Here is a 13,726-nt window from a genome sequence, read left to right as displayed (position 1 = left end):
TCAATAAAAACACCTTGATTATAAATACCATCACTCCTGATCAGTTTATCAGACACGTCAAAATCCATGTTAAATCTTTCAAAGGTTCTTCATCCTTATGCATTTTAGAAGAAATCTTCAACCAGATGTGCTTTTATTTCAGCTGGTTTACAGTTACCTTTTGTCTCTCTTTTTGTATCTCTGCTTCTGTCTCCTTGAACCCCAGTCGGCCTGAACAGATGGCCGCTCACACTGAGCCTGGTTCTGCTGGAGGTTTCTTTCTGTTAAAAGGGAGTTTTTCCTCTCCACTGTCGCTACAAGCATGCTTAGTATGAGGGATTGCCTTCGATTCAATGAGTCGGTTCTATCAATTGGTTTTCCTTAGATAGAAAACTTTGAACCTATCTGACTGTATGATCTAGTAGAATTGTATCTGTAAAGTGCCTTGAGATTACATATGTTCTGAATTGGCGCAATATAAATAAACTGAAATGAATTATTTCCAGCCTTTGTTGATAAGTGAATAAAAAAAAAAAAAACACTTGATTGAAACAAAATTCCTACAGCCAGTATCACGATTTCTCTTCAGCAGATCCAACATCCAACTAAACACCAACTGCCAAAGTGACTCATGTCCCCTCCTCCATAAGAAAACACTTTTTTTCTTCTTCTCTGGAACCATCAGTTTGCATTATTCATAATCATCATCATCATATGGAAGCCCGTTTCTGCCACCTGAAAGTAAAAAAATACTAAATAGAAAGTCATAATTATGAGATTTAAAGTCATAATTATGAGATACAAAGTCAGAAATTCAACTTTCAAAGTCATAATCATGAAATACAAAGTCAGATACAAAGTTATTTCCCATAATTATGAGATTCAAATTCATAATTATGAGATAAAGTTATAATTTGGACTTTCAAAGTCATAATTTTGTCATAATTATGACTTTATCTCCTAATTCTGACTTTCTATTTGGCATTATTCTACTTGGATGTGGCGTAAACGGGCTTCCATATGATGATGACCTTGTGAGTGGGATAAATCAAAGGCCTCTCTGTCTCAGGGAGCATCTGGCTCTAAAGCCCCACCAAGGCCTCCTCTGTTCTCAGCATCCTAGATGCTAAGAGGAGGGGATGCTACAGCATCAGCATCAATAGATTTCCTTCCATCCAGAGCAGAGCTCTGATACACTGGAGGAGGGGAAAATGGGATGTTCACCACAAAACACACCTTTCTATCATGATAAACAGCATCTGGACTGACATTAATGGATATTTATCAGTGTGACAGTGGAAAAAAAGGAGCCTCCATGATGGCTGGCACCGCCTTTGCATCATCTCAGCTCCTTCAGTTTGGAGCGAAGAGAAATAAATAAATAAACTAATCTCAGTACTGGTTATTAACGAGGTGGTGATAAAGGTGGCTTTAATTGTGGACTGAGGGAAGTTTCTCCTCCTGTTAAACGCTAGAAATAAGAAAAGGAGCCTCTCAGGAACACGTTCATTCATTTGAAAGATGGTCTATGAGCTAAAAAAAAAAAAAAAAAAGGTACACTAACTGTAAGCTTGTTTACGGACAGAATGCCTCTAAATAAGAGAGGCCCGATAAAACCGTTAGACCGAGGCTAACGCCGTCGTCAGAGAAAAGGTTAATATCAAAATGCACTTGCTTTACCTTTGTGTACAGCTCCGACGCTGCCATGACGCTCAGTCAAGTTCTTCCTTCAATCTGGAATGAACCTCCCGCTGCGGCTCTCCGCTCTGCACCGGCGCTTCTTGCTCGGTTCTCATTCAGCGGAGAAATAAAAAATCCTTTTGTCGCTTCGCGTGGAGTCTGAGGGAGAAGACGTTACATCGCCATGATGAGCGGCGCGTCCTGAGGCTGGTCGTGTTTCGGCGTCTCACTGTGCATTCTGGGAATGATGATGGGAGAAGAAATTCAACCAAACCAACAAGGCTGCTGACGTCTGGGCAAACAGCGCCACCCGATGGTAAGATTCGGAATTACACCAACAGGCCAGTTTTAGTATCGATGTGTCAAAGGGGTTTTAATCGGTGGCGGCTGGCCGATAGAGGGCGCTAGGGTGCCGCCCCACCCACCCAATACCCCTAAATAAAGACATACATTTTTAATGTATATATAAAAATTAAATACTAATAAAAAAAAATTAAAACATATTAATATATAATATATATTTAGATGTTTAAAACAAATATTTAATATTTAAATTTCTAGTAAAGAGTCATTCCATTTTTCGTCCGATTGGTGACGTATATAAAAATCTTTGGCTAATGAATCTCCTTAAAAGTTGTACATGTGCACAAAAACAGCTGATTTAAGATAATTAAATCATTTAACTATCTTAAATAGTCTGTTTTTATAGGATAATTAAAAAAACGTAACAAAAACGAAAGAGAAGAAATTGAGAAGCTTTAATATGTTATGATCAGAGGTAGATAGTAACTAGTTACATTTACTCACATTTTTTAAAGGTTTCTCTTAATAAAAAAAAAAAAGTAACCAACAAAACAAAAGACAGAAGAATTTGAGGAGTTTAATATGTTACAGTCTGAGGTAGAAAGTAGCTAGTTAAATTTACTCAAATTTGAGTAACTTAAAAAAATACTTTTAGGAGTAGTTTTAAAGCATTTTACTGTTACTTGAGTAAAAGTATTTTAAGGCATCACTACTGTCAAGTTTTCTCAGATTCTCCAGCTCTTGCCCAAACTTGAAAAGGCCCACAACCAAAAGGATGCTGGGACAACTCAGCTCAGTTTGGTCTCTTTATTTGTCCTTTCCCTTGATTCACACACATCTCACAAACATGTGAGTAGGTTGATAACCTAAAAAGAAAAAATGTACCCCAAAAAGTACAATGAAATCAACAATTAGCTTTTAAAACTTAACCGTAAATTATATCAGAAAATAAATTGTATATTGCAAGCACTGCATACCATGATGCCTATAATCTCTCATATTCAAGACATACTATTGTGTCCCTTGGTTTTACTGCACAAAATATGAATCGTAAAATATTTTTTCCTGTCCATTTGAATATTCTTGTACAGTGGTGTCTTTCGTTGCAGTTGGGAGTTCTTTTCTTATTGTGCCATCCTTCTGTGAAGCCCAGGTGAGCAGGGTTATTTCTAAATTAGGTGTTTGGCTTGAGGAAGAAAATAGCCAAGGAGCGCTTGATTTTATGTTAAAAGCACTCCAGTTGGGTGACAAACAAACAAATATGCACCACTGAGAGAAATACTCCTTTTTTGTATTCAAGACTTGTGTAATTTCCATCTGTAGAGTCATTAGGAGGTTATGATACATTAAACAGTATACCGGTAGTGTATTTATCCTACACTACATACTGCAACCATTGATTTTGGATTTGCCTTGAAATTATCTGAACTTTACGGAAGAGGGTTAGAGCCACTGAAAAAAATGTAAACATGTCTGTTGTAGAGACTAAACTAGCTCTCTTGTTTTAGTCACATTCTGCTCTTCCATTAATGAAATGGAATCACCGAGGATCCCTTGGGCACATAAAAAGTCGCCTAATTCTGTCATTTCCCACTAATGTGTCACTGGCCCTCTCAAACAAGTCACACATCTCTTCCTTCATGGTGCCCAGCTACATTAAGATCCAAGATTCTGAGATTAAAGTCAGAATACTGAGAAAAAGTCAGAATTCTGATATTTTTTCCTCATATTAATCAGAAATATTAAAAAATCAGTTAGCTTTTGTTTACTTTTTCTATGGCCCTAATCCTCTTCTGTAGAACTTCCATATCAATGCTTTTTTGCACCATCTTTTTTAATCACTGCTGCACTTAATGAAAATATTAATTTAGCTTCTAAGCTGCTGCTCATCCACTGTCTGCAAGCTGTACAAAACAAATGTCATTTTGTATACACAGAGTGTATACAGTCCTCCCTTTGAAAGTGTAGGCAATAAAATACTTTTGTATGAAATTATACTGCTTTAATTTCATATAAACTGTTGGGAGAAAGTGATTATTAGATAATCCGTTACAAAAAACTAACAGAAAAAATGCCTTAGCTGTAGCTTTCATATGTAATTTACTGAGTAATCTGTAAAGTGATTGTGGGATCTCTATCATCAGTAGTCGATTTATTGAACTGTGACTTGGAAGTGTGTTCCTACACCTTAGATGCATCTCTAAGTAAAAAAAAAAATCCTACAAAATTAAGCGAGGTCCTCCGCTCTCGTGTATAGAGGCTGGGGCTGCGATGATAGCAGGAATGGACTAACTCAATTACTGCATTGTAGCTTGTTGTAACACAGAAGAGCGACCTCCTCGGGACAAGACTCTGTGGTACATCTACACCTTATGGACAAAGGACATTCTTTTGAGGACCAGAATGTTCACATCTTGGAAAAGGAAACTAGGTGGTTTTGGAGGGGCATGAAGGAAGCCATCTATGTTAAGAAAGAAAAAACAACCTTAAACAGAGGGGGTGGAATCAGGTATCAGTGGTGGACTCTTTCGTCCATTTCAATTTTGCATGTTTTCAAAACAAAAACAAGGCTTTGTTGGGCTACTGTATAAAACCTGGAACTCAATTCCTGACATTTTGAATTGAAAAAGCTTCCTGGATGGTAAGTGAAACATCTTCAAACATGGAAACAAAGTCCAGTGGATTGTTTTTAATTTTCATTTTTTGGAATGACCTGGATGACTTAGAAATCTTCACCAGCATATTACAAAATCAAATGTCTAAATATTTTTGTGTACTGTGCCCTACAATAAAATATATATAAAAAAAGTTGAGTACATTTGAACCCAAAGCATGAGTTAGCACTTCCAGAATGTCATAGAAATATTTTGCATGTAAAAAGACACATTTACGAAACATTTGTGCAAAACTATTTTATTTACAAAAACAAAAATGGCACATTGTGACAGCAGGGCAGCCATATACATGCAGAGCTCACATCGATGCTACGCTAGCATCGATCTACAGCATCCCCATCTGTGATGACACTTTAAAAGCACAACATAGGGCTGAGAACATTAAGATAAAACAACCGTAACTCATAATAGCACCCCTCCCCATCACATGACTTGTTCTAAGCACTTTTTTTTATTATTTTTTAAACTCAGCATCAGATGCAAAGACTGGTCCCCTATGTAGCTACATGCTGTCATCTTCAATGTACACGCCCCTCCACCACTGCACATAATGATTTATTCATGACAGCTGGGACCCCAGCAGAGGACTGCATGGCATCGCCAGCTGCACCTTTAAACTCTGGTGCAAACCTGGACGACTTCTCTTCAGTCCGAAAATCTTGATCCAAATGTCATGAATGAATCACTGGCCGGTAAACGAGTGCATCTGACGTCTGACGCCGGAAACAGTAAAGTTTGCTTTAACGAGGCCATGCATGCAGTTCCTTAGCATTCTGTTTGAACATATTGACCTTAAATAAGGAAGCAGAGCACTAAACCAAAAAATTCCTTCCTGATTAGATCATTGAAATCTTTAAACATTAAGATGGAATCAATTATTCACCATCAGAGGTGACATTCTCTCCCCGTGCCAGACAAACATATATATATGTATATATATACACACCTACAGCTACAGGAATAAACTCTTCCAATCATCTGAGGAACCCTGAACGTTACACCAAAGCATTTGAAATGTGAGTGTTGTAGCTTCTGCTTCTCGCCCGTCTTCAACCAGTCGTACTGTACAAAGGGGCATCAGACTAATCAACACACTCTGGTATCTTATATGGAACTAAAAAAAAAGGAAGAGGGTAAACAAAAGAGTCACTGGGGATGGGTAGGTGGGCGGGCAGCGGGGACTGGATAAGAAAATACTGAGAGAAAAAAAATGAAACCATCAGCCAGCCTCTTCAGTGGCTGTTTGGGTCTGGGCTATTGTGGAGCAGAATGAGTGGTGATAGTTGGGGTGGGGGGGTAGGTAGTGTTACAACTCTGGGGATGGGCTGGAGTGGGGCTATGAGGTGCTGAAGGGGCCTGGAGGGACGCATGTGGATCAGCCTGCCAGCTTACTGGCCACCAGAGAGGGTTTCCTTTGGGGCAGGTCCTGGGGGGTGGGGATGTGGTCCCCTGTGATCTCCGTCTTCTCTGGCGCTGCCGTTGGCAGCGTTTTGTTCTTTATCTTGGCTTTGGCCATGTTGTAGTCGCCTGAGTCAAAATACTTTTGCTGCAGAGAGAGAAAATTCAGGATAATTAACAAATGAAACTTTTTTGGAGGAAATAACCGCAAATATTCTTCTAAACATTCATATATATTTCCCCTCAACCTTTATACACATTTTACCATCTTATAAATAAACATTTTGCTTTTATTATGGGATTTTACACAACAAAGAAGAAGCCCGTAACTAACTGTTGTATTTAGCCGGACTTTAAATTCCGGTTCATCTGCCAGTGGGGACGACCAAATAAAAGCAAATATCTAAAATAATTTTTTTTTTACCTTTGATGTCAGTTTTAACGAAAGAAATGAGAGAAAAAGATAAAATGATGATCAATCAGATGTGTTATGGAAATAATCAGAGGCTCTCGAAGCGGCTCATTTCTCAGGTTAAAACAAACTTTTAACCTCTAAAGCGTTTACATAAAATAACTCAGAAAGCATGAAAATTACACTGGTAAAATGTTTACCAATATAGACATATTAGACATCGTTGGAAAGCTTAGATTCACCACGATTCAACCACCAAGTTCATTTTATGGACACTCCAGCACCAAAGCACAATTAACACAGATATAGCAGCATGTCAAAATGTAGCATGACAAAGCAGCCACAACAAGCAGGCATGTCATTATTACTGCTGTTCAAAAAAGACCTATTATTCTGGAGGATTAAAAAAACAACTTTGAGTCATGTTTGAACAGATGCAGCTTGGGTATTTTACTCAATTTTCATGTATGTATGTATGTATATATATATATATATATATATATACACACACTGGTACTGACCGGTACATACACCGGTATATATATTCAGAAAAATAGAAGGTGTTAGCTCCATTTGGGTATGCATAATAGGCGATTTTCCAAGAAATGAGGCGGATATTAAGAGGTTAAAAGAACCAGCGTGTAATCATCATACTTTCAATTAAGCCCAAGTTGTATTACAAATCCTTTTCTTTTTAAAGGTGAAATATTCTAACTTTGACGGTTAGGCAAAATGATCATTCACAGAATGCTTGAAAACATTAGTAGAGTAATAATCTGTGCAGTGTTTCACTTGGTAAATCGAATGACTAATTTAACCTTTTCGATAATCTTCCAATTCATTGATTATGGCTGCACCTTGATATCATTAGGGATGCTCCGATCAGGATTTATGCTGCCGATCCCGATATCGATCGCCGTGAGGGCCGATCACAGCTGATACCTGCCGATCACACTGACTGGATGTCATGTTTTGATTTAGGTATAAATGCTACAACTAGCTATTTGATCTGTGGAAACTGAATAATTAAATCACCTTATTTAGACAAGGAGGCCAGTATTTAGTCAAAAGGTCTTAAGAAAATCCTGCTAACAGTTTTAATTTAATTGATAGATATCAAATAATATCAAGAAAAAAAAAACATTCAAAGTCAAATTCAAGTCTTAATACGTATATATTCAAACTCTTTTTTTTAAACCATCCTGCAGCTTTAAGGAGAGGTTTGCTGTGAAACTCCACTGTCTGCTTGATCCGGAACGTCTCCATTTACACGTGAGGAGAGTCGCTGGAACCCAAAGATGCTGATCCTTTATCTGGATTATTCAATCATTTTTCGCTTTATTTTTCTTTCAGAACGTCATGTAGGGGCTGATTTACCTGCCATATTTTTTCCCCCTGTAGTGTACCTTGATAACCAATAATACTGCATCAAGTGCTTGTTTTTAAATGTGTCATACTTGATGTATTGATGTATGTCTTTTGATATGTTTTACCTCCAAGGAATTTTTGCACTGCTCTCTGGGGAGGATTGGTGGCCTAGTTGTCAGAGCAGTGCGCTTTTGCTATGAGAAGGTTACAAGTACCTGGTTTGATCCCCATAGCCTGCCACTCTGGGTCCTTGATTAAGACCCTTAACCCCCACGCTGCTTCCCGGGCGCCACACAGTGGCAGCCCACGGCTCCCCAAGGGGATGGGTTAAATGCAGAGAGTGAATTTCTCCAGTGTGAGCTCAATAAAGTTAAATTATTATTATTAAATGCAAACTTCACATTATTCTCGAAGCTTTTCACATAACATGCTCAGGATTTGCTGCGGCTGCGCAGAGTGAATGCAAGAGGGAGATACGCTGCAGGATGACAAGAGATACTGGTGGTCAGTTTTTGTGATCGGTAGCATAAGCCACTGATTATCAATCAGCCCTTTTCATGAAAATCATCAATGATCGGTGGCTGATCAATCGGCTAAGCACTACATATTATAGTTCAGTAAGAGAAACTGGTAGATTTAGAAAACAATGGATCATATATCATCAACATAATCCTGATCTGAGGAACTGAAATGAAGACAAACATGACTGGCTGGATGACACTGATTTGCTTTTCTGTTTTGCAGAAAGAGCCAGAAAACAAACTTACCCCTTTCTGCAAGCGTTTGCGGAGAAAATCCGAACCTCCAGGCTTATGTCCCAGGTTGGGAAACCTGGCCTTCAGTTTAGCCTCCTCTGCTTTCTCTGGGCTGATCACCTTGTCTTGTGTCTCCTAAAAAAAAACAAAGGAAAGAAGAAAAAAAATATTTAATGTTAGGTCATCAAGAAGTTCTTGCTGATCAGTGCACTTTTTGTTTATTTTATAAAATAGAATGCAAATAGAAGAACGACAGCTGTCCAAGATAGATGGAGTTCTGGTAGAAATCTAAAAATACGATGATCCAAATTGTGGCCAAACACCCACCCCCCACATGGGTGTCACGTGACTCCTAGTGTTAAAAGATTCAGGGTGCAAATAGGGATCAGGTGCGGTAAATCTGGAGATGTGGCTCTAACTCTCTCCTGCTGGTCACTGGTACTTCAACATGACTGCTAATGGCAAAAAAAAAAATTAAATATTAGAGGATATAAAAAAAAAAAATGTAGCTTTCCATAAAGATAGAGCCACCAGCTGATTAATAGGACAGTTTCCACTCAGAGCAGCTCTAATATAGCAAACAAAAGTAAGACTGGTTTAATAAAAATGCACTTTTTATGCCTACATTTAAATTAGCTTTTTGATGATGGAGTTTTTATTTGCCAGGTTTTGCTCTAAAATAGGAGAAGTATAATTTGACAGTGAAATAAACTAGAAGGCTAATATTCTATTTGAACAGAACAGAACAAACGATGTTTTTGTAATCCGTGACCATTTTCTGTGCAGAGGCAGTTTGCACTGCCTCTACCAAAAAAGGGCTGAGCTTTTCATATATCATTTTTTAGCTCATCCTTTTTATTATAATGGTACAAAAAGGAATTAATTATTTCAAAACATTTTTAAATGCATGCATTTTATTCATAAAATAAGCTGAGGTGCTCAAGTGAAAAATCCGTTGAACGTCTTAATTTCATTTATCCAGTTATTTGATTAAGCGTCAAAATAATCAAAATACTGTATCACCACTAGGGCTGAAAGAATGAATCTAATTAATCGTGATTAATTGATTATTTACATAATTGTCAACTAATTTAGTAATCAATTAATCATTAACTGGAGTATAGATTTTAAAACATGCCTGTAGCTGACAGAGCGTGCCACTAGGAGCAGAAATTATATCAACATTGTAAAAAATTATGTTAACATTTCACTTTGATTTTGTAAAAAAAAAAAAATCTTCTTTAAGGAAACTTTTGCTATCTGATCATTAATCGAAAAAATCATCGACCGATTAATTGATCTGCAAAATAATCAGTAGTTGCAGCCCCAATCTCCACAGGCTTTTCCTATTAAAGGGAAGTTTTCATCTCCACTGTCGCTACATGCATGCTCAGTATGACCAGAAAAGTCAATGACAAACTAAAGTGTCTTGCCTCCAGTGGTCTGAGCGTCATGGTTTAGGACCTCATGATTGCCGGCGGCTGCAGAGAGCTACAGAGTTCACACAGAACCAGAAATAACAACATCTACTGTGACAAACTGTGGCAGAGCATGATCCCATCCCTTTGGAAGCTGGGCCCCAGGGTAGGATTACAACACAACGAGTCCAGACTTTCCTCCAAGATGATTACAGCCTTGCTAAAGAAACTGAAGGGAAAGGTGTTGGACTGGACCAAAAAAACAAAACCCTACTAAGCCTCTGTACGGCAGCCTTACATAGACGGTGCAGGAAGTGCAAGGTCTACAACCTCCACCTGCTGCATGACATCATGATAGAGTGGAGGAGGACTCTAGCGGCAGCCTGGGAAGCTCTGGTGAACCCCACACCTAAGACAGAAGAGCGCTGCTGGAAAACAACAGCGGCCACACAAAATATGGAAAGCTTTGGCACTATTTGGACAATTTTCAATTGAATTTGGGGTTCACCCACTTTTGTTGGCAGTGGTATAAACAGTAATGGCTGTGTTTTCAGTTGTTTAAGGGGGGAGAAAATGTACCTTGTTATACAAGCTCAACACTGACCACTTTATATCATACTGTCATATCTTCAGTTCTTTCCCATGAAAGGATATAAATATTTACAAAACACTCTAAAGCAACAATATCTGTTATATATTTCCCCTCCTACATGTTTAAATATTGATTTTAGAATATAATGTGGTATGTATAATTTGATATATATACTAATTTATATAGAGTATATATAGTTTAGTATATTACTTAGTATATCATGAATAAAAGCTTTTTCCTCAAAACAATTATTAAAAAAAGGGGGGGAAAAAAAAACAGAATATCAAAGGTTGTTGCAGAATAAAAGTCTTATTTTTACTGAAAATGTACAGATAGTATAAAAATAATTGTTATTGCAGCAGGTCTGTTGGATGATGGATGGCGTCTTCTAGGCTTTACATTTTTCAGATTTAGAGCTTTGGGGTCAACTTTAGGGAAAAAAAGGGGGCTCAGAAATCACGCAGAGGCTGCTGATTTCCTTCTGGACAGGTGGGTTTAAGTCGACCTGGCAAGCAGTACAGAACGAGAGCTGGCGAACGCACCACTTACTGGGCGGGAGAAGTTCAAGCCATTTCCTGACAATAGCTTTAATTAAAATTAAGTTTAATGGCACACTGTTCACAGACACTTTTCTGCTGGTAATAAAAAAGGCAAGAAAAAAACAACCATATTATCCAATTTGTATACTATCTGGTCTAATTTCAGATTTTTATCATTTTAGATTTATAAATGTCCACCATGGTGCTCTTCCTCTGCAAAACGATACACAATTAATCTCTACTATTACAACATCATAAAACTTGCATCTGTTATAATCATCTTCGTCATATTACCTAAATTACTTCAGACATGCACAAATCGATTTCTCTGATTTTAAACTTAAATTTGAAAATCTATAGATCCCGATACTTTTCGGACAGAAGAGCTTAGTTTTCTTTAATATTTTCATGTTTATTGTTGATTTTGAAAAAGCCACAAACTCCTTTCTACAAACAGGTGTGGTGTACGTTCAGTATGTTACAAAAGAAGGTAATAAAAACACTTGATCATATTAACAGGATATCTGAAATTCTTAAACAAATATGCACCTTTATGGGTTGAAATTGACTGCATTGTTTAAATCAAATATAGATGCTCACACAGGGGTAGAGCTTTCTGCTGTCTAACCGGACTTAAATGATAGAAATAGACTGAATAGATCTGTTTCTTTGGATTTGGGACACATTTACGCTGATATCCCCTCTAAAAATTTTCAACAGGACACATATATTAATATCTACAGAAGAGGATTAGGGCCACTAAAAAAAAAATGTACTGATTATTAAATATTATTTTAATTTAATGTGGGGGGAAAAAAAGTCTGAATTCTGACTTTTTTCTCAGAATTCTGACTTTAAGCTCAGAATTTTGGATCTTAATGTAGATGGGCACCATGAAGGAAGAGATGTGGAGCACTCAGCTTCACTGACTTAAAGATGTGAGTTGTTTGAGAGGGCCAGTAACACATTGGTGAAAAATTACGGAGTTGGGCGACTTTTTATGTGCCTGAGGGGTCCCCGGTGATGCTATTTCATTAATAGAAGAGCAGAAGGTGATTAAAACAAGAGAGCTAGTTTAGTCTTTAAAAAAGACATGGCTATGGCTTGATGTTTGTTAGCTGTCAGAATTCAGAGGAGAAAAAAAGCCAGAATCCTGAGATTAAAGTCAGAATCCTGAGATTAAAGTCAGAATCCTGAGATTAAAGTCAGAATCCTGAGTTTAAAGTCAGAATTCTGACTTTTCTCCTCATATTATACTGAAATAAAATTTAAAAATCTTTTTTTATTCTTTCAGTGACCCTAATCCTATTCCGTAAATATCAAATTGTATATGTTAAGCAACTTATCACCAAATCAAATTCCTCGTTTTTGACAAAGTTTATTCTGATATTAATTTCTACAGAGGCAAACTTGACCTTTAGGCTAATTGAAAGACTTGAATAAACACAGAATTAGAGAATTTAAAATACTGGAACTTTGTTCTTATTTAAAATTTAATTCAGTTCCTTTATTGAGATTTGACATTTCTTAACATTAAAGTTTGACAAAAAAGTATTCCATTGGTGCCTGTAAATGAAGCAAATGCATTCATCTGCTAAGAGAACAAGGACATGAAAAGCCAACGAGATGCTCCAAATTAGCATCGATGTGAAATGATTTTGTAGCACAACAGAAACTGTTCACAGGGAGTTTTGACAGAGTTCTGTTTAGGCGAATCAACAGAAGCGTGATATTGGACATTTTCAGAAACAGAAAAGCACAAGGAAACGTGTGCTAGATGGCTACAAGCTAAGCTAGCATTAGCAGTTGGATCTGCTGCATGAGAATGCTCTGACGGTTAGCAGCTAGCTTTAGCCATCGCTCTCACCTGCATGGAAAGGATGGAAATTCATTCACACAGCAGTAATAAACCCCGGGGCATTTATTTTGTATTTAAACATTGCTATCATAAGTGAAAACGAGCCTTTGAGGGTTAGCCGTTAGCTCTGAGTGAAATGTCAACAATCATAAGCGCGCGGACAAGGAGCTAAATATTAGAAAAGTCAACGACGGGGCGCTGAAGCTTCAGCTCTGAAGCCCAAAGCTCACCGTGTCCTCCACCGGTGTCTCCTCCGCGGTTTGCGTTTCTTCGTTTTCCTCCGACATTTCTAAATCAACCTTCGGCTCGACCAAACAACTCCCCGGTAGGTTCACAATGGATCTCTGACTTTTCCTGTCTCTCCCACACCGTCAAAGGTCTGCTGAAAAGCTCGCTCCCGGTGTTATGCCCAAAAGTGCATGCCTGCCGAAATATGCATCTCCAGTCGCGGTAGCGCGCCTCGTTCTGTTGAACTGCATATCGACGAGGAAAACGGATTAAAATATGTTTAATGGAGCTTAGGTTTTTATATTAATAATATAAGAAAAAAAAGTTGTGGTTTTTTGGCAGATTCATTTACAAAAGTACGGATTTTTTGAACAACATTAAATCCAAAGATTTTGACCATGGTACGGCTGATTTATTTGTTGTGGTCTTTTGTTATTTACACACAACACTAAACCGTGATAGCCGACGTGAGTTTTGAGTTTGCAAAGCTTTCTCTTAAGTGGAAAATCAAACGCGCATCT

The 13,726-nt window shown here is 37.7% G+C and overlaps 2 protein-coding genes across 2 annotated transcripts in view; both read right to left on the bottom strand.

Annotated features, from left to right (window-relative positions):
• Positions 1-1,901, bottom strand: part of LOC107099439 (unconventional myosin-Va-like) — an 83,369-nt gene extending 81,468 nt beyond the window's left edge. Inside the window, exon 1 of the mRNA XM_015397548.1 lies at positions 1,660-1,901. Coding sequence (XP_015253034.1) covers positions 1,660-1,686 — 27 coding nt within the window. The 5' untranslated portion in view covers positions 1,687-1,901. The remainder of the gene's footprint in view (positions 1-1,659) is intronic.
• A 2,961-nt stretch (positions 1,902-4,862) lies between these two features.
• On the bottom strand, positions 4,863-13,390 carry LOC107099441 (cAMP-regulated phosphoprotein 19-like). The gene is made up of 3 exons (XM_015397561.1): positions 13,208-13,390; positions 8,583-8,705; positions 4,863-6,183 (listed from the first exon to the last, which is right to left on the bottom strand). The coding sequence occupies exons 1-3, from the start codon at positions 13,262-13,264 to the stop codon at positions 6,013-6,015; spliced, it is 351 nt and encodes a 116-aa protein (XP_015253047.1). The 5' UTR covers positions 13,265-13,390; the 3' UTR covers positions 4,863-6,012.
• Positions 13,391-13,726: the final 336 nt, after the last annotated feature.

Source organism: Cyprinodon variegatus, unplaced genomic scaffold, assembly GCF_000732505.1.
Source record: "Cyprinodon variegatus isolate N-32 unplaced genomic scaffold, C_variegatus-1.0 Scaffold870, whole genome shotgun sequence".
Classification (NCBI taxonomy): Eukaryota; Metazoa; Chordata; class Actinopteri; order Cyprinodontiformes; family Cyprinodontidae; genus Cyprinodon; species Cyprinodon variegatus.
This window is presented reverse-complemented; position numbering and strand designations above follow the sequence as displayed.

Bases quoted from the DNA above. Each gene is read 5' to 3' on its own strand.
- LOC107099441 (XM_015397561.1), bottom strand. From the start codon at position 13,264: ATGTCGGAGGAAAACGAAGAAACGCAAACCGCGGAGGAGACACCGGTG. The intron at 8,706-13,207 runs GTGAGCTTTGGG...GTTTTTTTTTAG, and splicing joins AGACACCGGTGGAGGACACG to GAGACACAAGACAAGGTGAT. The intron at 6,184-8,582 runs GTAAGTTTGTTT...CTCTCTCTGCAG, and splicing joins GCAAACGCTTGCAGAAAGGG to CAAAAGTATTTTGACTCAGG.